Source organism: Phaenicophaeus curvirostris, chromosome 27, assembly GCF_032191515.1.
Source record: "Phaenicophaeus curvirostris isolate KB17595 chromosome 27, BPBGC_Pcur_1.0, whole genome shotgun sequence".
Classification (NCBI taxonomy): Eukaryota; Metazoa; Chordata; class Aves; order Cuculiformes; family Cuculidae; genus Phaenicophaeus; species Phaenicophaeus curvirostris.
Window position 1 is genome coordinate 98,010 of NC_091418.1, and position 23,234 is coordinate 121,243.

General features: G+C 42.7%; 2 protein-coding genes across 2 annotated transcripts in view; one reads left to right on the forward strand and one right to left on the reverse strand.

Moving 5' to 3' along the window:
* The window catches only part of IKBKB (inhibitor of nuclear factor kappa B kinase subunit beta), a 229,314-nt gene that overhangs the window by 37,078 nt on the left and 169,002 nt on the right, over window positions 1-23,234 (reverse strand). The gene's annotated exons all lie outside the window — the stretch shown is intronic.
* KAT6A (lysine acetyltransferase 6A) overlaps window positions 460-23,234 on the forward strand; it is a 37,614-nt gene continuing 14,839 nt past the window's right edge. The window contains exons 1-12 of the mRNA XM_069877691.1: window positions 460-582; window positions 1,907-1,956; window positions 2,070-2,840; window positions 14,655-14,763; window positions 15,238-15,353; window positions 15,612-15,693; window positions 16,432-16,567; window positions 18,187-18,500; window positions 19,132-19,250; window positions 21,119-21,234; window positions 21,958-22,099; window positions 22,520-22,681. Coding sequence (XP_069733792.1) covers window positions 2,238-2,840; window positions 14,655-14,763; window positions 15,238-15,353; window positions 15,612-15,693; window positions 16,432-16,567; window positions 18,187-18,500; window positions 19,132-19,250; window positions 21,119-21,234; window positions 21,958-22,099; window positions 22,520-22,681 — 1,899 coding nt within the window. The 5' untranslated portion in view covers window positions 460-582; window positions 1,907-1,956; window positions 2,070-2,237. The remainder of the gene's footprint in view (window positions 583-1,906; window positions 1,957-2,069; window positions 2,841-14,654; window positions 14,764-15,237; window positions 15,354-15,611; window positions 15,694-16,431; window positions 16,568-18,186; window positions 18,501-19,131; window positions 19,251-21,118; window positions 21,235-21,957; window positions 22,100-22,519; window positions 22,682-23,234) is intronic.

Below are 23,234 nucleotides of genomic sequence, written 5' to 3' on the forward strand. Positions count from 1 at the left end.
CCATAGAGGTATTTAAAAGAAAGGTGGATGAGGTGCTCAGGGACATGGTTTAGTGGTTCATAGGAATGGATGGGCTCAATGATCCAGGAGGTCTTTTCCAACCTGGTGATTCTGTGGTTTTGTGATCTCCCAAGATGCCTTTCTGGCGTCTCAGGAAACCCCATCTACCCCCGGTTCCACGACAGCGCCGAGGCCGCCAGTCCCGACCGGGCGCCTCACACCGACTGGCCCGAGCTGTTCCTCGCACGCCCCCTCCCTCCGCCACGGGCTGTTCCCCGAGCGATACTCCTCCCTCCGCACTGGCTGTTCCCCGCGTCGCGCCTCCTCCCTCCACCACTGTCTGTTCCCCGCCGCGCGCCTCCTCCCCCCGCCGCGGGCTGTTCCTCCCCCCGCCGCGGGCTGTTCCCCGCCCCGCCACGGGCTGTTCCCCGCGCGCGCCCCCTCCCGCCGCCGCGGGCTGTTCCCCGCGCGCGCCCCCGCCCCCCGCCGCAGCGGTCCGGACCCAAGATGGCCGCCGCGTCAGTTTGGGGCTTCGCCGCCGTCCGGCCTTCGCCCGTCGGTCCCGGTCTCCCGCGGGCCTCGGTGAGTGGCGCCGGCGGGGCCGGCTTGGCGCGGGGGCCCGGAGCGGGGCGGCTCGGGGGCGGGCGGGCGGCGGGCCCCGCGGCCGGGGGCGGGGAAGGCCCGCGGGGCGCCGCAGGCTCGCGGCCTGTTCCGCGCCCGCTCCGCGCCAGGCCCGGCCCCGCCGCCCGCCCCGGACCCCGCGGAGGCGGCGCCGCCTGCGGAGCCGAGGAGCGGGGCTGGGCCCGGTGCTCCCGGCTCGGGAGCAGGTGTGGGGCCGCCGATCGGCACCGGGCAGCCCTCCAGGCCCCGGTGTTGGCGCCGGAGCCGCGCTGGCGGGCGGGGAAGCGCTGCCGCCGCGCCGGGAGCTCCGGGTCTTTCCACCACCGCCTGGAGCCCGGTGGCCGTGCAGACGGGGTCTCCGCGTTGGGAGTTTCTTCAGCGCTTAGTCGCAAGCGGAGAGGGAGGGCTGTGTTGGCGACAGGCTGGGAATGAAAGCTTCTCTCGCAGAAAATGGTTTTTCCTTGTAGTAAACGGCTGAGGAATCCCCAGTCAGCGCACCCTTCTGCAGTAGAACTTCTGCACGATGTGCTGTTACCGCACTTAGGAAAAGTCTTTGTTAAAGTCGACTAAGGCTATGCAGTACAGCCTTGTACCCTTCCATCCGAATCTCTAATAAACAGTATCAGAAGCGTTCCCTCTTCGTCGTCACCATCACCTGTTACTCAAGAGTTTTCAGTGTGCCTCATTCCAGCTGAAGAAAATGATGTTATATCCTTCTTTTCTATGGTCTCTGAAAGGGGAACGCTTAATTAAAATCTCCAGCAGTGTTTCTCCACTTTTCTTTCTTGATGAAACAACTCTCTTTGCTTTTCCTAGTAGGAGGGAATCTAACCTGTGATTTTGGTCCTGGAAGAGCTCTGAAAGTTTCTTGCTGTTTGCTGAAGATTCTTGGCCATCCCTACTGCTTTCTGCTGAAGTTTCAGGCACTCTTTGCCATATGCAAAAATGAGTAGTGTTACTGTTATTTTAAGATCTTGGTTGTGGGATTTTCCCCCCCCCCCAACTATTAATTTAGGCTGCACTCAGCAATAATGTAAAACTTGTAGAATTTATACAGACTTACAGATTGAAATAAGAAGAACACGTTTTTTTTTTTCTCTGAGTTGCATGAAGTTATTTCAGTATTAAAACATGGTTTTATTTATAGTGAAAATAAAACCTTTGGTATCTCAGAACTGTAGTAGCAGATTTGTACTCTGCTCTGTTTAATGAATATCGGCTGCTATTTTTGCTTTTCTTTTCCTAGATGTTTTCTGGAAACATCTCTCTTCTTGTTTTCTTCTAGGCCTGATGTTACAGCTCTTCTGATTGTGAGCGTGCAGGCCAGAAGTTGAGGTGAGATACTTTAAAGCCTTTATTCCTTTGAGGGAAAACTTTCTTTGAAGCCGGTATGGGATTTATTGTAAAGAATGAGAAAATTTCTAATTGTTTTGCCTTCTTCTCTTCAGTGTGAAAACAAATGATGCTTGAGAAAGGAAGAGTAATTCAGAACAGAAAACGTGTATGCTATGATTAGCTGGTTCCCATCATTCGAGAATCTATTTTCTCATTGTGTGAGACTTGTTCAGCATCGGGATAAAGGATAACGACTCTATGGATATACAGAATTCTTCACCATGGTAAAACTCGCCAACCCGCTGTATACAGAGTGGATTTTGGAAGCAATCAAAAAGGTAAAGAAGCAAAAACAGCGTCCTTCAGAGGAGAGGATATGCAATGCAGTGTCATCTTCGCACGGTTTGGACCGCAAAACTGTTCTGGAACAGTTAGAGTTGAGTGTTAAAGATGGAACTATTTTAAAAGTCTCCAACAAGGGTCTCAACTCCTATAAGGATCCTGATAATCCTGGGAGAATAGCACTTCCTAAGCCTCGGAACCATGGCAAGTTGGATGGTAAACCAAACGTGGACTGGAATAAACTTATCAAACGCGCAATCGAGGGCTTGGCTGAGCCTGGTGGCTCATCCTTGAAGAACATTGAGCGCTTTCTGAAGGGTCAGAAAGATGTGTCTGCATTATTTGGAGGTGGTGCTGCCTCTGTTTTTCACCAGCAATTACGATTAGCTGTCAAACGTGCTGTTGGCCATGGCAGGCTCCTTAAAGATGGACCTCTGTACCAGCTCAACACTAAAGCAACCACTAATGCTGATGGGAAAGAGAGTTTTGAGTCTCTTTCCTGTCTCCCTCCGGTGTGTCTCCTTCCCCATGAAAAGGATAAGGTAAGATCCAGACTGCATGGGTGTTTTCCCAGGGTTGATTAAGCGTGTTGATACAGAGTTGCAGTTTGAGGTCAGTGATTTGTCTAACTTGCATCCTGTAAGTCAGAAAAGACTAGTGTGTACTTAGGATCCTCCTGTGTTCAAATGTCGAAGTGGGATCAGGGGAAGCATAAGAGGTTGTGATTTGTACTTTGGACCTGAAAGCTGCTGGTGAACTACTGAGGGCTTTACCTCTTCACATCTCTGTACAGCAGAGTCAAGTGTGTGACAGTGGGATTGTTGTAGTTGTGTTGCCAAAACATGGGAAAGAAGCCTCCTCACCTTGAGGTGAGGTGGATTTGCAAAGAGAATCGAGATTGTCTCTTATTTTCACATTTTTATTTGACTGCCAGTTCACCTCTTATTTGAGTACGATGCAGCGAGAGGCTGGGTAGCAGTTTCCACCTGTTGCTGTCAGAGACTTTCTTTGTTCACAACAAAAAAAATCACTTTCTGTCCCAGAACAGCTTTGTTGTGACATTAGAAGCAACGGTACGTAGGGTATTGCGTTTGAAAGGAAGAGGGAAATTGGAGACTTTAGAGAGCATGGAAAGGCTGGAATGAATGCTTGTCAACTGTGCGCCTACTCCAACTGTTCTTGTATATACAAACCACAGTATTTTTTATTTTTTTCTCTTGTTTTTATGCTTTCTTCCCCTCCGTTTTGCCATCTTTTTGCATGCTGAAGGTCTTTGACCCCCCAGCTCCAACCTCAGGATGAAGTTTTTGGAGTGAAATTCATACACAGTTGCTATCTTGCCTGTCCTCGTGCTACTGTGGAAGCAGAGTAGAATGGAAGTCTGTCTGTGTTTGTGGAAGTCCAGTTTGCCAGTAATTCATATCTTTGTAGTGCTGGTCTCCAGGACTTCTAGAATGTGAGAATCGTTTTTGCTATCCATAACAGATAGATTTTTTTTTTTTTTTAATTTTTTTTTTTTCCCCAGCAGTGTTGGGGATTTTTTTTGTTGTTATAAACAATAATGTACAAGTTCTTTGAACGTGTGCTGCTCGTGTATTTTCCAGTCAGCTTTGCTCTCCGGTGAGGGTACTGCTTTATGATCTGTTAGGGTTTAAGCACCTAAAACTTCTTCAGGAATCGTTTTCCTGAAAGCAGCTCTGCAGATTTATTTTTCTTTATCACCAGTAAAGTTTCTCTGAAACTAAGATTTAGCTAAGGGAGCTCTACTGTGGGTGCAGCGCTTGACTAGTCAGAGTGTTGTGCTGTAGGCTGATGGAATGTGGGAAGTAAGAATTGCAATGCTGGAAATTCCAGTGGCTTCCTCTGTCAAGTGTTCTGTCTATAAATGTTTCCTATGTCCTTCTCCAGTTCTGTCTGTGGTGGAATCAGTTTAGCTGTGAAATGGTATGAAAGCTGCATGTTAACAAGCCTGGCGCGAGGCAGCTGGATTGAGAATGGTAGTAACAGTGGAAAACATTAGCTGTGAACGTTGTTGTTATTAATACTGCATGCTTCGCAGACTATTCAGTCTTCTTGTAATGGGCAAAACTCAGGACCAGCTCAACGCTTTTGCAGATGAAGTGTTCCCTGGGGTTTTCTTAAAATGGGCTATATCAGAGTGGCCAGTGGCAATATGGGCTACTGCAAATACTGGATTTGGTCTGGAGTTTGGTTTTTTATCCCCTGGAAAAGTGTGTATCAAGTTTTTGTGCGTGTCTTGATACAAATACATGCTTGTGTACATTATGGGCTGTTAAATGAGCAGCTTGGACACTACAAGCACAGTTAGTAACATTAGAATGTGCCACAGCTATAATGGAATTGTTGCAAGGGACTTCAGTAAATTCTTTTTGTGTGTGTGTGTGCATTTTAAACTAAATACCCTGCATTTCTGCTCTTCACGTGCTGGCTCTATGCTGTGTAACCCATGCTGGGGTTCATACTAGTTCCTTAAGTCATTGGGAAGATAGGATGTTAAAATATCTGTTTATTCTGCCAGCCTCAGTGGACTAGAGAGTTGGTGGAAGCCAGATCAGTTCCTTTTCTTACAGGATTTTGAAGGCAGCTTGGTTTTTGTTTTTTAATGAAGACACTGTGTGATCGTCTTCCTTCTCTCTACTGTTTGGTGTTAAATCCCAACCAGTTGTGCAGGTGCAAAAGTCTTGCTGTGCTGTAGTCGTTTTCTGCACTTACCAGGTGCTGAGAGTGGCAAGGGATTTTTTGGGTGGCTTTTCTTTTTTTTGTGGTGGCTTTTTTATTTTAATGGAATTATTCAGTGCTGATTCTTTGCAAGTAATGTGACTACATTTCTCTTCATTCTTACAAGAGCCTTGGAAATAAGCAAAAGTGCAGCAAAAGCTGCACCTCCTAAACGTGAGAAGTCTTGATGACTTGTTCACTGTTGTTAATCTTTTATCCTTGCGCTGCTTGGTCTTTAACATTGATTTAAGAACTTGCCATGTATCTCATGATCCATATTTATGAATTTTAAAGGTGTATGTAATGTTTCTTCCATTAATTTGTTCAAGCACAACTTCTACTTGGCTGTGAGTGCTTCTGTGACTGGTAGCAGTGCTGCTTTGTTCAGATGCCTAGAAGTGAATATTCACTTTGGGATGCTTTCCCGTGGATTATGAAACTGAGTACCTTGTAGGAAAGTTGGTGCTTAGATTTTTAAGCAAAATAAAGATAAAGCAGAACTATAGAAGGGTAGTTTAGTAAGTATCATTTGCTTTTTCCCGAGATCTTACTTTTTATCTCCGCATTCTGTGAATATTGCATTCTGGTGTTCAGTGGCAAAAACCCTGACAGGTTATAATGGTTTACCAGGTAGCAATGACTTGCTGCTGACTGTGGATTTGAAGTCTCTGGCCTAAAATCACTACTTAGATGAAAACAAGCAAACAGGAAAAAAAATCAACCCTGCTTATGGGCAGAGTGGAGTGCTGAAATTTGCTCATCTGTAAGTGGCCATGGCTGACAGCAGGAGAGTTGTATTTAGTTTCAGTTCTAAGCCCTACGTGTGCCTTCACTCCTGTAGGCTTTAAGGAAGTGGCCTTTTCTTTCTTTTCAGTTTTCTGTAGTTCAGAAGCAAGCATGGGAATTCTAGTTAGAAACTACATTTGCTTTCCTTGTGGAGTTTTGGACTAAACGCTGGGCTTGTTTCTGGTGTTGTTTGTGATAGGTGACAGCTGGGTAAAATTCACAGTACCTACCTCTGTGGTGGAAGGAGAGAGGAGAGAGTGGCAAATTGTTGCAACACCTAAAGGTAAAGTGAGTTGATGCTGAAATTGTAATGAAAGAGAAGACTGTTGAGTCGCTGCCTCTTGGTTAAGTGTCAGGTGAGCACTATCCCTTCAGTGTAGCTGGAAGTGAGGAAGTGTGGATGTCAGGCCTCCCACATGAGGTCAGCCAGAGAGGTGATAAGAGTGTAGCAAAGAATGTTCAGTGGCGAGTCCCTGTGGGTGTCACTGACGGATGGGAGAAGGAGCGATACTGTGCAAGCTGTACTCTAAAGTAAGAGTTACAGTGCAATTTCTGCATAGAAGCCCTGATAAAATACATGTGAAAGGTTTCTTTAAAGTCTGTCACTTCTGTTCCAGATGTAATTGCATCCTTGCAGATTGCAGCAGGATTTTTACTTTTTAAAGCAGTATTTGTTCAGAGGAACTGTTGTATTTCTTGAAACTTCCTACTAATTGTTTTTAAAAAATGCTTTTTCTCAGGTGGGAGAAACAATTCTTCGGTGCTGCTTTGGAAACCATAACTTCTTTTTAAATGAATGTGATATATCTTTAGATAGCTGAGGGCAGATTTTTTTTGTCATCTTTATAAAAGCTAAACAGAATAAACAATGGTGCTGTTTTCACATATCCTCGCTGTTGAGGTGCCTTTGGGAATAGAAAGACTTGGCACGACTAAGCAGGAAAATCTTGGAGAATGTCTTCTTGAAATTTTCAGGGATGTGTTGCCACCACTTGATAGGGGTCTGGGTTTTGTTGTTGTTCATGATTGGGGCAGGTGCTGTAGAGATGGTTCAGGAAGGTAATCTTGTTTGTACTGACACCTTTCGTTTCTGCCAGAGGTTACTACAGCCATTGCAGAGAGAAGGCAAGTGGTGGTTTGCTCCTCAGCTGCTGTGGCTTGTCGCCCACTTTATTACTATTAACTGAAATTGTTGGTTTAAGTTTATGTTCTGTGTTGTGAAATTCAGCTGCTGCTGGAGGGTGTCCGAGGAAGGGACAGAAGGCAGCACCAGGCAGTAACCTCTTTAACTGTCTCCGTTGTGAACTGGGCCATCATCAGAGCCCTGGACTGTATGCTGTGAGTGGGCTGTGTGCCCCTCGACACTTCTGTTCTGCCTGTGCCAGTAAGGCCTTTATTTCCTTACCTGCTCTCTGGCATGAAGAGGGGTTGTGTTTCCCAGATGGGAAAGACTGATTTATCTCTCTTATAGGCACTTAGTTTGAAATACTCTATTTGTGCATTTGAAGCCTGAAAAGTAGCAAGTGTCTGATGCTTGCACATAGCTATCAAATCCCTGTTCTCTATTTAATAGTGCAAAACTTCTGCAGTTGTGCCTCATCTGTAGAATGTGGGGGGGGGGAAGGACGGACTGCAGATTGCTAAACTTTCAGTCTTTTTTTTTTTTTTATTACAAACTTTGAAAGAGCTAACTTTGGGGTTTGGGAGGATTTTTTGTTTGTTATTTTGTTGGAACAGAAGAGCTCATGATGTTGGTGTGGAAAAGCCTTGGGCTGTCTGCCTGAGCACTTCTCACTGATACAGTAGGGCTATGGTAGCTGGTAGTTCACATCATGTTGTGTTGGCACTGTATGAAAGCATAACTAAAAAGCATCTTGTTTTATAAAGTTGGCATTTTGTGTGAAATAAGACAATGTTAATGAGAGAGAGAGTGCAAGGTAATACTATCTGTAACAAAGGTCACAGTCTGTTAGCTGGTAGTTAGAAATTCACTTGACTTTTTAGTCAAATACATACATGGTTTTGAGATTACAACAAATGATGACTCTGTATTCTGGCAGTACTTACTTTAGAGTGTATCTTCCTTTAGAACTGCTTAGCGTGGCTTTAAACTTATGTTGTATGATGGTCAAGTGAGGAGGAGGAACCCAGCAGCCGCCTAAGTACTGGCTTCAGTCGAAAACCTGTGGAGGTGTGGGAGGTGGAATGTGGTACTTGTCTGAAAGCCTAGGCTAACTGTGTTCCCGCATTAATGCAGCAGGGTCTGATCAATGTTAAAGCTGTTGTTCTCGGAATGCTGAAGTGTATTGTTTCACTACCTTGCAGTGTTCTGTTTATCTATTTGCTGTCAACAAAAATAGTAATAAAGTATTTACCAAACAGAAACAAATTTAGCTTTTGTGTGGTCTATGTATGATTTTTTTTTTTTCAGTGTGACTACAATTAACAAGTACTGTTTAATAGTTAATATAGTATGACTACAATGCAAGAATTGCTGCATTCCTGCAAGACTACTACAGCGCAGTACTGGTTAGTGCTCTTCAGGAGCAAAGAGCTTGTTCCTGGTATGCTTTTGGGAGAGACTGAGCTATAGTCAGATGCTGGTCTTAAGGCTGGAAGCTCTACGTAAAGACATCTTGCTATGCTTTTGTTGATGCTTGTTACAGAACTCAGGTTAAAAGGCTGTAAGAATTTTCGTAAAATTGTTAGTATTAAAAAATACATTAACACATCAGCCACCTGTGGGAGAAGCTGAAATAACTGATATATTTGGTGGATGCTTCCAGAGCATTTGAAATTTGATCATTGAGATGACAATTGACAATTGAGATGATAGGGCTGTGTCTTTCACAATTAAAAGGGAAATACACGTGGTGTTAATTGATGTCTATTTGCACTCTCCTTGAAATCGTCTTTTATGTCAGGTAAAACTGGATATGGCTGTGGCACACCAAGTAAATAACTTATTGTGCAGCTGAGAGTATAGAAAGAAATTTCTAAAAGTGCTTCCTGAAACAAAAATGAGGTAAACTTCTGTGGCTGAAAGTCAGGAGAACTATCCAAAGTAGATTCCCTGTGCTGCTGTCTCATGTGTGTTCCTTGTGGTACGTCTCTTCCCTGGGTTTCTGTTGCTGTGTTTGTTGGTACTCGTCAGTCACTTCAACTGTGGGTTATGTGCTGCGTCCTTTAGGCTTCCCTCTTGCAAATAATGGTTCTGGATCGCAGTGTGGCCTCATGTTTGTCACATGAAGCCAGACTTCTTGTGTCTGTTTAGAAAATTCAGGGTGGTGCTTTGAGGGCATTGTAGTTGTTTTGAAGGCCTTTAAGCATACAGTAGCCATTGCTGTATTGTGTCTGTTTTAGGTTAATAACTGTTAATTCCATGTCTTAAAGCCAAGGACTGTCCTGTTGCTGGTAAGGAAGTTATTTTTAGATTGTTTCGTTTTGGGTGGAGTACCTAAATGATCTGCAACCAGAGCATTGTAATTACATTTTGAAAGCTTACCCATGCTCTCTGAGGGTGCTCCTCAAGCTTTGGCTCCCAGCTGGAAGATTCACTCTCTTCCAGCTGATTCTGTGGAAGCAAAGGCTGTAGTTCTGTCTGAAAAATGGTAGTTGGTAGCAGATGGCCTTCCTCTGTACTGTAACTCTGGGAACTCGAGTGCTCAGAAATTACTGGGTTCTGGAAAACTGGTTACTGGGAACTGGGTTCACTGGAGTAGTGAGCAGGTGAATGGCTCTTGGTAGACATGTCAGAGGAGTTACTGTCATGGATGGCTGTGAATGGCACTGTGAGGTTGCGGTTAGTGTGAGACGGTGCGGAATGACAGGGCTCTGTCAGTCTGGGGAGCAATGAGAACTTGAAGGCAAAGCTTGTGACTGTGGGAAGACAGGGGATGCAACGAGTACCTATGTCAGCGGGGCAGTACTTTGGAGGAAGTGTTAACACCATTCTCTGGCACAGTTTCATTTTTTTGTGAAAACTGAGGTATCGTTGAGTGCAAACTGTTCCCAGTGACAACAGTCAAGATTTTAATTTGCTGTTGAGTGGAGGGGTGTGTTTTGCTTTTGCAGATGTGGAAACTTCTTAGTTTTCAGTTTCATCTGAAATTGAGTGATGTCATCATCTACGGCTCCTAGGACAGCATCCTTTATTTTCTTGATAATTAGGAAGCTAGGGCAGATATAGGAGAGAGCTGAGAGGGTATAGCTTTGGGTAAAGAAAGCTCCAGTGACTTGAACTGCCATGTTCCTGAATCAGTGTTAAATGAAGGGAGTTTATCGTGCAAGTAAAGAAATTGGAGCCTCTCCTGCCCTCCTTGTGCAGGGAGGAAGTCTTGGCGTGTGATTCTGATTGTGACGTACAAATCTTGAATTATTTTAATCCTCCAATTAGGGGACTTGTTGGCTTTGAGAAGGTTATTTAGTGATTGTCTAGATATTTCCACTTGACATTCTGTAAAGCTCTTCTCAGGGCCATGTGTGATAGTAAGGCAGTTTTGTCAGCGTGAATGTCAGCCCCAGTTAGTATTTACAGTCTGTATCTACTGCACTGCTATCTGAGCTGTTACCCTCACACCTCTCTCTACTCTTGTAGCAGCATTTCAGCCCTTCTGTCCATTGTTACATTCCTGCCTCAAACAGCAGCGCTTATTTTCAATGTCCTTTGATTCTTCTTTTTATATCTGTTTGGAAGAGCTGCGTGTTTCATGCCTGTTTCTTCTGTGTACTTTATCTTTTCTCCCTTACATGTGTTTTGATGTAGCCTCTTGTTTTAGGCCGTCACTCTGCCTTATAAATATGCAGCTTTCTGTCAAGAGAGACTCAATTAAGTGAACTGGAGACAAGCTATCCATTCACACAGGCAAACAGCACACATGGGTTATTGTAATAGTTTTCACGCTTGTGCTAAAAAATATTTAGTGTTGTTTCTTGAGCACAAAGAGTATTTTAAGAAATTTCTGGTTTTACTCTTGGTTGCTTCATATTTTCTTTTCACCGTGCTGTCTGGATAGAATGTTGAGTTGTGATTTGCTAACTCAGAGAGTAGAACAGTGAGTCAGGTTAAAAAAAACTGAACCCCTTACTGCCACAGGTAGATACCACTGGATAATATTGCCTAGATTATGCTGTTTTCCTGATGTGTAGCGGAAGGCATTATTTGTAAAATCACTTTGGTAATAGAAAATTCCCTAGTTCCGATTTTATCAAGTCAGGAAACTGAAGCAGTTTTGTTCCTCAGCCACTGAGTCAAAAGGCATGGAATCCAGGCTCAGCGATGTCGTGCTCAGTGGGACATATTTCTTCATGTTTTAAATCACTTTCTTCATATGGTGTAGGTTATACTTCCCCTCTGGCTTTTCTGGTTCATCTACTCTTTCTAGTAGCTTCAGCATTTGAGGCAGACTTTTGCAACAGCACGGGCTATTGGAAGTGAAGAAAATACTTTCTGTTGTTTAAAAACAGACACACAAAAAGACATTACCTGGCATATATCCTCAGAAGCCATCTGTCAGCTCTCCTGGATAACTTCGTAGATCAGAAACACGGGCACTGTGGTGACGATGGATCTGGAAGTCCTGGTTGTGGTAGATAGCTTCTCTGGAGGGCTCGTGTTCAGGGCGTCTTAAAGAGCAAAGTGAAAAAAAAATTAGTGTGATTGTACGTGTTTCTTTCACACTGGCTTTAATTTTGTATCTCCTTGATTCCAGCCACAGTGACTGCTGCAATAAATGTATGATGGTGGGGCAAGGACAGTCCCGTTACCTCGGGAGCCTGTGATGGTGTTGAAATGTCTGCAGGAAGTGAAGTGGATTCGGGCTCTGACAGTGACTGCTCTGACAGTGTGGGCTAGAGAGCTGGCTCTGAGTTCTGCGCAGTTTCCTACCTCTCCTTTCCTAAATTAAGACGACCACAAAGCAGATGGATTGGCCAAAACAGAGGTTTTAAAATCCCACCTCCCTCTTTTTCCACAGGTGCTTTTCCGTAGTGGCTTTTAGGAGGGGGTACGGTCTGTGAATCTGCAGAGCCCATTTGGTTTCTAGACATCCTTTGTATAGCGAGAACATGTGCTGAGAGTCTGGCAGACTGCAGGACTCTGTCAGTCCTTTTCATTCTGGCTTCCTCCCTTGCTGGTGACATCACTCGGATAGATGTGCTTGCGAGAAAAACAGCAGAAGGAGTTGAATGTCTGCCAACAATTTGCAGTATGAAACTGAGCTGGCTGCTTCCAGTCTTGTTTTCACGAATCTTTCATTGTGTGCTTGCATTTTTTGCTTGCCAGTGTGTTCTTTGCTGAACAAACACAGCAGCAGTGAAATCTCTCTGTACTTAGTGTAACACGATCTCGTATGGAAGCTGTGGAGGAGTAGACTCATCTCCATACTCAAAGTTATTCCAATTTAATAAATCATTCTAAAATGTTTTGAATACTGGTAGACTCTTATTCTTCCCCCCACCCCCACCCCCCCCATCCCCCAAGCTGCAGCTATTTAAATGTGGTTAAGCAGTTGTTTGCGGTTTGTTGGAGGTGGTAAATGCAGGACTTGTTGAAGCTGTGCAGGACAGGCTTTGATCTGGTTCTTCCAAAGAGAGACAGTGTTTACGTGTGGACATCGACATTTGAAGGACTATGGGGATGAACAGGGTGTGCACAAATACTGTCTGGAAGAGATAAAGACTGTCTTAGACTGTTGACTTTGCAGAGGTTCTATAAAATTATCCTTGGTTAAATACATTCAAAGTTCATAGAAGCGTATAGCATAATATAAATGTTTTTGTCATAGCTTGGTTGTCATTCTAAACCCTTCTTCTTCATTGCTTGTTTTTTAATACCAGATTAATAATGCTGATACCTCAGCATTTGGTAGTGCAACTCTAATGAGTTTAAAACCTCCTGACGCTGTGTCAGAAAGTAAGATTTGGCCATACCTGCAGGGAAGTTGGTGCTGTTGAATGTCGTCAGAAGATAGAGTGTAAAAGTACTTCCTGGAATCTTATTTCCAAAGACGTTAAAACACTGACAGACTCTTAATACAGTTTCCCTGGCAGCTGCCTGGCACCTGGAGTGCAGTCTCAAGTGAAAAGATACCAGTTAGTGTGCAGGTAGCCCCCTCTCGTGTTGAAAGAGGATGGGGTATCATCGCATACTTGATTTTAGCCAACATTGCTGTGGTGACTATGCCTGGAGAGATACTTCCTGTGGAAGTGAAGATGCTGGTTCTCTGTCCCTCTTGGACATTAACTATCTGTGCTCCTGGCATAACTGGCTTCCAGTTTCTGCTCTTTTTAACTGCACCTATGAATGTGTTTCAGACTGAAATAGTTTGATGGGCAGGTGATTTCATATGAGTTCAAGCTTCAGCATCATCTAGGATTTACTTAAAGGCTAAGGTAAATTCTTGAGCTTGGGATGAGGAATTTCAGGTTTTCATTCCCAAGCAGCCATTCCATCTTGTGTGGCTTAACTTTGAAATAGCAAATTTCTGAAGGTGTTCCGGTTGTTTCCATTTAGTGGATGTTTTGGGGAACTCGCCTCAGTCTGAGTGTAATGGATCTGTATACGGAAGTAAAGGTTTGGCTCGAAGCTTCCCGTTTCCATATTATTGTAATATGAACCAGCCTGATCTCTGCAAGAAACTATTCCAGATATAGCTTTTTCTTTGGCAAAAAGAGTAAAGATTCCTTGAAGTTCTGCTGGCATGTGCTTACCTACAATAACTAACGGTGTGTGCGTATGTAGCTGCATAATAGATTCTGAAAAAGGTACGTATGAAATCATTTAACTGCAATGTGATACAGTGATACAAAGAATGTGCCTCCAAGCTTTCTGTGATTCATGTTTTTCATGTTTCCAGTGTTTTAAATGTGATTTTAGCGTATTTTAAAATTAAATTTGGCTTACGTCTTTACTCTGAAAACTATAAATCACAGTCTTGTACTCAAAAATGCAGACTTGGATGAGAAGGAATGTACTAGATTATGAAATTCAGCTCCCCCTGTTACTGTAAGTGGGGCTGTCCTTTCTCTCTGTTTTGGTAGTTGATCAAGTGCCGCTTTAAAACAGTCAGTTACTGCACTTGTTAATTCTTCGAGAAGGCTGTTGTAGAACATCAGCCCTCAGCTTTAAAAACAGCCTGCTTATTTCAGACCAAATGTTTTGTTGGCCAATTAATATCGACTTGTTATTTTGCTAGTGTTGTGCCTCAACTAAAATATAGGTTTTGTCCCTACATAATATTTAACTCCCTTGAACTTTTTCAGAGAGGGAAAACCTTTTCATCTGCTGCTTTTGAGTGCTAAACAGTATACTTGCACAATTCCTTATGAGAGAGCTTTCTTTTATTTTCATAATCATGTCAATAGTTTTACAGTTGTACTTGCCCTGTAACACATTTTATTCCAGGTAATGGATTGCAAATGCTTTTGATGATTGCTCTGCCACTTTCTGGATACCTGCTGGGAGCTTAGGTCTTCTGTGTTCTGGGGTCATCTGTTTTCTGCTGTTGCATAACCTCATAGCTTATTCATTTGTTGACAAAATGAAGGCACCAACTCTCTCAAACTTTGCATTCTGTGATATATTAATTTACAGTCATCTTTCCCAGATTGTTTTCCCAAGTTTCCCCTAGCCTTGGAATTCCCTTGTCTTTGGAGTTCTAACTTCTCTTCAGGTCACAGTTAATGCAGCACTGTATGGTGAGAACCAGATGAAGTCTGTGAGGCACGGTGTATGTTACTGTCTACAGGTGATAGAAAAGTCTGTGTGATTTTATGTATTGCGATTGTACCCTTGATGTACTCAGTGCTTTTGTTGTCTGTTTTCTGCACAGCCGGTTGCTGAACCAATTCCAATCTGCAGTTTCTGCCTTGGTACAAAAGAGCAGAATCGTGAGAAGAAACCTGAAGAGCTCATCTCTTGTGCCGACTGTGGCAACAGCGGTAGGTGACCATTTACAGCGCTGCTAGTGGTAACATGTCTACTTGAGGCTGAGGAGCTGGGCATAGCAACTGCTCCTGGCCCGTATGTGTGAGGAGCATGCATCTATGGCATAGAATAGAGTTGGTTCAGCTGAATGCTATGCTCCTAGAGGGAAGACAGTTAAGTTAACCTCACACAAATAGTTAACTTGGCTCCTGGAGACTTCTTTAGAAGTGTGGTAACGATGACCAGCTTTATCATGTTTCTCAATTCAGTTCTGAAAAGTGGACTTTGTGTTCTTTTGTATGTGGGCCTGCTGTTTGTTGCCTGGGGTTGTTGGCTTTGTGCTGTGAGTAGATAAGAATAGAAGTGCCTAAAAATAGGGTTATCTGGATAACCAGAATCCTGCATGGGAACTCGTAATTGATGAAGTAATCTCTCTGTGATCATTAACAGCAGTGAAATGGTTTTAATGATATAACTTTTTTCCGTAGGTCATCCGTCCTGTTTGAAGTTCTCTCCAGAGTTGACAGTTCGAGTGAAAGCCTTGCGATGGCAGTGTATTGAGTGCAAAACATGCAGTTCCTGTAGAGATCAGGGCAAAAATGCTGTGAGTACAGTGGAATATGGACTGAATGAAGAGGATGTCAGTCTTGTGGGTGTTCTGTTAAAGTACAAGATAAAATCATTCCAGCATCAGGGTAAAATATTTTCAGCTTTTGAGTCTGGTAGTCTGAGACCCGTGAAATACCGTGATCAGTCTGTAGTTGAAACCTGTGTGCGTGTTCTCCGATTTGGTGACAAATTAATGGAGGGCTTGATGCTGAAGCCTACCTAAAGAGAGATCAACTTTATCTGTCTTCAACAGGATAACATGCTCTTCTGTGACTCATGTGACCGTGGCTTTCACATGGAGTGCTGTGACCCCCCTCTTACCAGGATGCCAAAAGGTGAGGATTTGGGGATGAAAAGGGTGATGTAAGATGGTGTTGGAAGAGACCAGAGGGTAGGAAGTGCTTCCACATATTTGGTCCTGTTTTATCTGCGTTTAACTTGTTCTTTACAGCATTGCTTTTCAGGTACTAGTAACTAGAGGAGAGTCAGAGCTTCATGTCTGGATTTTCCACTATCTTCTGCTTGCTGTACATTATTGTCCATCAAGAGTTTTGAAAATCTTTGAAGTTTGAGGGAATAGAAGTGATCCTTGCAGATTAAAATCATCAGCTTCCGTTTGAATGAATAGCCTTGTACAAGAGAAAGAGATGGGCTTCTAAGTTTTTGAAGTAATATATCCATTTGGACAGTAGAGAGTCCAAACCAAACAGCAGAGGAGTGCAGGCAAGCTTCTCTTCCATCAGAAAGCAGGTTATCTATGGAAGATTCTTCCTGAGCAATTAGAAGAAAATTTTTCCATAGAAAATAGTTGGAAGTGGTGTAGCTGTAAGCAGAACATGGGACAATTAAATGTGTTATGTTTTTATGGTTTTCTGATAATGTGCTATGAATTGAAGAGGTTTGAGTTTAAATCGCTATAACCTATACATCACAGTTTTTACCTGTATATGTGATAATTAGGGTCTTTGGTACTGTTCCTGCCCTTTCTGTTGGAAGGCCTGGGTCCTGTAATTCTCCTATTTGTCCTACAGAGATGTCCCTTGTATTCAGTGACAGGGACTTGTGTCTTACAGGTATGTGGATATGTCAGATATGTCGGCCACGGAAGAAAGGAAGAAAACTTCTGCACAAGAAGGCAGCACAGATAAAACGACGCTATGCCAACCCAATAGGACGTCCCAAAAACAGGTTAAAGAATCAAAGTACACCGTAAGTCTCTGTACAGAGGATAAAGTGTCGGATTCTATAGGGTGGTGTCTGGTCTACTTTGAGAAGCTTTCTTTTACTATGAAGAAATTTTTGCTTGTCTTTGATACAGAATTTCTGAAAAATATTATGAAAGGCTAGAACTAATCTCAGTGCTACTTTTTTCCAAGATCAAAGGCAAATAATTCACTATTTGCAGTAACTGTTCCTTGTAGTCATAGATTAATTTTGCTGTTCATGTCGAGTGTGTTTTGCTGGATTTTTGCTTCTTCTTGTATAAACAATTGTTTTGATTTGCATTTCTCGAGCACCCTTTATGACGTTCAGAGAAACTCAAGTCATCTACAATAAAGCATATGAGGCTGTTGCTGCCAGAGAATATTTGGTGCCTTTCTGCTTCCATTCCAATGTCTCTGCATTTGTGGAGCACTCTGTGCTGGGGCAGACTGCGTGGCCTTGTTGTGGTGGTTGTGGACCAGCCAGCTGTCAGAGAAATGGATTCAGGTCGAGGGGGAGTTCTTGGGATAACTGTACAGCAAGAGCAATTTCCTTGAATTAAGATCGATGTGCAGTACCTCTGTTGACTGTGCAGGAGACAAAACAAGGGAGGAGCGTATCCCAAGAACTTCTGCTTTGGGTATCAAACCTACCTTAAAAAAAAGTTGAACTACTGCTTGATTCTAACCAATAGCAGCAAAGGATATTCTGGAAAAGGAACTTATGAAGTTCAACGCTTATTAAAATGTAAAAGGCACATCTCTCTTGAACATTCCTTTTTTTTTGGCCTGTGTGATCCTTTTGCTTACAGGAACTCCCAATATAATTCAGAGGGACAAAAGGAGAGCTAGCTGTCTGCTATTGCTTCTTTGTATCTCTTAATTTTTATTTCATGATTTATTCCCATTTTTTGGCTCTGTTCCATCATTTCTCTTACAAAATATGTCCGCAGAACTATGCACAGATGCTAAGTTTTTCTTTTTGGGAAAAAGCGGCCTATTTCTGTCCTCTGTAGCTGCAAAGATTGGAGCTAAAACCAGTTGGCTTCCTGAAACAGCAGTCTAGGGCAGTCCTGCAGAGTGTTAAATATTCATTAGCTCAAAGAGTTTTAAAACTTCCAACCTGAAAGATGTCAGCTTTTTGGAGATTAGCACTGTTTTTCTTTAAAATGACCATCAGTGGTGTAGGTTCTTAGCTGGTGTGCATGTCCTGCATGCATTAACTGTGTAGTGCTTGTGACAACTTCCTATCATATGAAAGCTTTGACAAATAACTGGTGTAAATGTTTAATGACTGTGTATACTGAAAACTTCTGTGCAACCTATTCATTCTGTCTGCTGGCTTTAAAGTTTAATGTATTAAGTTTGGTGAAAATTTAAGTTTTACACCAAAATTAGTTCTACATGATATTCAGTGTGGAAAGAAAGAGTACAGTATTTCTGCTGAGGTGTTTAGAATCCTGGCTTCTCTGTGGTGTGCAGGCTCTTGACTACTCCTTGGTAATTAAATTCTTCAGTTGACATTTAGCTTCTCTACAGTTGATAACTAAGTGGATAACTTAGCAATCCAAAATGAAACACCTTACCAAATCTTCTGACCATATCTTTCCTCTTCTCATTCTTTAGATCAAAAGGCCCTTTCAGCAAAGTTCGAACTGGCCCTGGTCGGGGTCGGAAGCGTAAGATCACTCTGTCTGGCCAGTCAGCACCATCAGAAGGAGGATACCTGGAGCAGACAGACGTCTTGGACTTCTGCAGAGATGGCAGCACCACCTTGAAGTTTAACAAGAAAACCAAAGGGCTTATAGATGGCCTTACTAAATTCTTCACTCCCTCCCCTGATGGACGGAAAGCTCGAGGGGAAGTGGTAGACTATTCTCAGCAGTATAGGATCAGGAAAAAGGGTACCAGGAAATCTAGCACTTCGGAATGGCCCACAGGTAAAAATTTTTCACCCTGCCAATGTAAGTATCCTGCACACCAAGAAAACACTTAAAGCTAGGAGGCAGAAGTGACTAGAATTGTTAGAACTGAAAGTTAACGCTCAACTGTGGCTGTCCTTGATGTATGGAGGTAGAATGCCAGTTGGAAAAAGGAAGCCATGCTAGAGCTTCTGTATATGATGGCAAGGTGTGGTGGGAGATTCGCTACTGTGAGGTGACGTGCCCTTTCTTAATGAGGGGCTTGCAGGTAGCGCCAGGAAATTTTGTGGAATCACAGAGTGGTTGAGGCTGGAAGGGCCCTTGGAAGCTCATCCAGCCCAACACCCTGCAGGGTCACCTCGAGCAGGTTGCACAGGGGTGTGTCTGGGTGGGTTTGGTTCTCTCCAGAGAAGGAGACTCTACACCCTCCCTGGGCAGCCTGTTCTAGTGCTCTGTCACCCTCCCAGGCAAGAAGTCTTTCCTCAAGTTCAGAATAAATAATGTTCTAAGTAATGTCATATTTGAAAGAAGTAATGTAGGGACTGGTTAATGAAAATAAGAACAGCAAGGTAGAAGACGTTTTTTGCCATACTAAAAAGCAAGTACACCTTTGTAAATGCACGTGAATACAATTTTCTCTCATTTACAGACAATCAGGATGGCTGGGATGGAAAACAGGAAAATGAGGAGCGCTTTTTTGGGAGCCAGGATGTCTTAACTGAAAAAGACATGGAGTTGTTTAGAGATATTCAGGAACAAGCACTGCAGGTAAAGTTAAATTTTCAGCTTCTGGCACCAAGTACCAAATCTGTAGAAGAAATGTACATCAACACCAAAAAGCATAGGTGCCGAAGCAGAGTCTGTCCTTGAAGACTTTCTTCTCATGACTGGGATGTATAAACAGTGGTATGGGAGCTGGGCATTCAGTTGGAGGTGGGGGTCATTGCTGGACAGGCAGTACTGTGCAGGGCTTGCTGCTGAAGGTGCATGTTACTGTCTTCTGTAGGACTTGTAAGGTGCCTGCAGTAACTGTGGGTTATTGACCTATTGCTCTGAGCGATACCAGCAATTCCTTTGAACCTACAGCGCTAGAATTGTTTACCTGTACATTAGCGTAGCACTGAAGAGTGATTTGTCCTGCCAAGTAGTGACATTCTGGTTTTGTGTACAGCCTTCTATCAGTTACCAACAATGCAGAGGTTGTGCTTTCCTTTCCTCATGGAATCCTCAAATAGGAAAACCTCTTAGCACCCAAGATTGTGTTTGTCTGATAGTATTGCCTTAATTCTTTTTCTTAAATACTAGGGACTTTGCTCTTATTAAATCCAGCTTTTGAGTTGAAGTAAGATAAATTGACTCTTACCTAGTTTCTGTCCTCGTAGGTAGCCTAAGATGAAAGGAGAAGCTTAAGAAATAAATCCATAAGCTGGTGGGAATAAAAATAATTAAGTGGTTGTGGGTCAGATGCAGGTAGTGAGCTCTAAGAGCTTATTTAGCTGACTACCGAAATATTCTATTTATCTACTGAGTAAGACTAGAAGGAAGCATGAATCAGTGACTGATGGCTCTATTTGGAGCTCCTGGATTAAATACTTTCATAGGAGATTACTGTCCTTTTCATCTGGACAAAGCTCCTTAAAATGCGTATGCCTAGGATTAGATCCTGAGGCGACTTCTGCCTACACCAGTCCCACTTAGAATAGTGTTAATTTTGAATGTTAGCCTTTCAAATCCCAAGCCATTGTCCTGGGCATTGCTGTTTCATTCTGCCCGCATAATTTTGAGTATAGGTAACTCATTGGTACTCTTCACATCAGTTTCTGACCTCCTGCATGGAATACATTCTCATTTATTCATAGCTTTGTAGTCCAGGTGGCTCATATGATAATGCCAGGGCAGTGTGAATATTTTTGATTTTTAATTGTGTGAGTGACAGTCTTTTGAGAGAAAATCTTCATGAATTGACAAAACACTTGTTTCCTTTGAAAGCAGAGCATTTAATTCCCTTATTTTTAGTTCCCATAAAACATACAGTTGCTATCAGAGAGACAAGGGAAGTAAAGGTTCTGTAAGTAATGTAAAAAAATTGTATTTTCTATTTTTTTCTTCCAATAAGTAATTTGAAGATTTTGTCTTCTGCAGTCGTGATGATAAGCAGGTATCCGTACCCTGAATGTTGTTTGCTAGGTGCTACGTCTGCAGTAGTACTTACACTCTCAAAGCTGGGAAGATACTGTTGTGTTATGTCAGCTACTTGAATATTCTAGAGCTTAACTTCAGGAGCAGTTGATGTGTTTCTGTTCTTGGCTATTGAAATAAGAAGAAAGGAAATAGCAATGGGACTGAAAAAAGATTTTATTAATCTGTGTACTAATTTGTATTTTAAACTACGACGTGCAACAGGGTGAGAGGTAATGAGGTTTGTGGGTGTGACGGTGTTTGTGAACTCTTCATTTTTGTGAATCATGTGCTTGTTTGAAGTGTGGCTGGTACTGGTTTTTAGTGTCAGAAAGCAATGTCTGCATCTTCCTGATTCGCTGTGATTTTGAGTAGGATGGGTCATGTGAATATTTTAATTTATTTAAGTTTGGAAGGTTTTCACTTGGAAACTCATGAATTTTTTTTCCCTTGCATAGAAAGTAGGGGTGACTGGGCCTCCTGATCCACAAGTCCGATGCCCTTCTGTCATCGAATTTGGCAAGTATGAAATCCAGACCTGGTACTCCTCCCCATATCCACAGGAATACTCCAGGTATGGCTGAACGTTCTTCTCCTGCTTCAGTGTTTGTGGGAAAGCTGTACTTCGGCAGGCTTAGAAATCTTAAGATGACTGTCTGAATGTAGAATGGAAGCAAAGTGTGCATAATGCAGTCACTTCTCATGGGAGTTAATAGGTGTCTTAAAGCCTTTTTAGGCAGAGTTAAAAAGCTGATAAGCTCTGCAACAACCTGTACATGCTGTGAGCATTTGAACTGCCACAGGGATATATGATTAGATGGATTCTCAGAGAACTGGCATATTCCACACTGAGGAGGAAGCAGCCTCAGCTAAATGACCTGGTACTGGGCTGATATTAAGCTTGTAAGTGATTAGAGGACCTGACTCTGAGTGTGTTGGTTCTTTACATGTGGTATCACAGAATGGTTTGGATTGGAATAGGCCTTTACAGATCATCTGGTCCAACCCCCCTGCTGTGGGCAGTGACATCTTCAACTCATATACCAGATTGCTGGTATTTCTTCTGACATGACTTTATAATGTAAAAGTAATTCTGCAGGACATAAATGCATATTTAGAAATGTACTTGGTTACAGAATAACTTTAAATATAGTAAGGTGGGTTTGGTCCCATTAGTGTATACACAAGGTCAGTACATGCTGGATTTGTTTTCATCATGTTCTCTATCTGCAGGAGCGAGGAATTTCATACAAAAGTCTGTCTTCAGTGTTTGACCTTTCTTCATCTTTGCTTACAGGCTACCCAAGTTGTACCTTTGTGAGTTCTGTCTAAAGTATATGAAAAGCAGAGCTATTCTCCAACAGCATATGAAAAAATGTGGCTGGTTTCATCCTCCAGCCAATGAAATTTATAGAAAAAACAATATTTCAGTCTTTGAGGTGAGTTAGAAAACTAAGCCACTCGCTTTTGTCAGTAAAACAAGGTCTTTAGCACCCAGTTGTGTGATGTTTTCCGTAACCCTAAAGATCTTCATTCTTGAAGCGTTCAGTTTCTAAGCGTGAAGAACTACAAGCAAGCAGTGGGAGCTGACCTCGTGTATAGGTTATTCATCCATAAAACACATGAGAAGGCTGACTTTGTAAAAACGCTTTTTCATTTTAAGAAAATGAATTTTAAGGTCTCTCTTAAGGTAATGAGAGTAGCAGTGACTGCCTTTACATCATGGAAGTTGAAGTCCTTTGAGACACTTACCGTGGCAGGGAAGTCTTCCTGTCATGTTAGACATTTCTGACATACAGGGATTCCATGTCCTTGCATGGCACAAGTGGAGTGACAAAACTTTTTCTCATTTTTGTAAGGTTGATGGCAACGTCAGCACTATCTACTGCCAGAATCTGTGCTTGTTAGCCAAACTCTTCCTGGACCATAAGACCCTCTATTACGATGTGGAGCCATTTCTTTTCTATGTGCTGACACAGAATGATGTCAAGGGCTGTCACCTTGTTGGCTACTTTTCCAAGGCAAGTATTTGAGTGCTTGGGACTTGGAACTGTATTTGCTGTGGTCAGAAATGCTGATTGAGTCTTTGAACTGTTGTAGTTTAGGCCCTTGCATTTTATGTAATACGTTCTGTAGTGTAGGTATTGCTAAAATCTGTCACAACCAGATTTTTTGTGTTCCATGGGGAGACCACTAGCTGCACTAACTGGTCAGACTAGTTTTCCTCATCTGTCGAATAACATATATGCTCTAAGGAACTTGCTCTGCAGCTGAAACACTCAAACTACTCTTCAGCTGACTCCCTGCTTGTGGAGGTGATGGGTAGCGCTCTTTGAGATAAATGTTGTTACCTAGTAGTTCTAGCTCATCTTTCTTGGCAATTTGACACCTAATTTCAAACCTTTTGGTTTATTGCCAGAACAGGGCCAAGTTTTCAGATAGGCCTTTTCTTAAGATTTTTATCTGTAATTATTTTACTTGTGTAGAAAGAGCTTTAATTGAAGCTTTTCTTTCTGATATTCAGAGCAGCAGATTTGAGATTGGATATTAGTATGTTATGGTTGTTACGTTTAA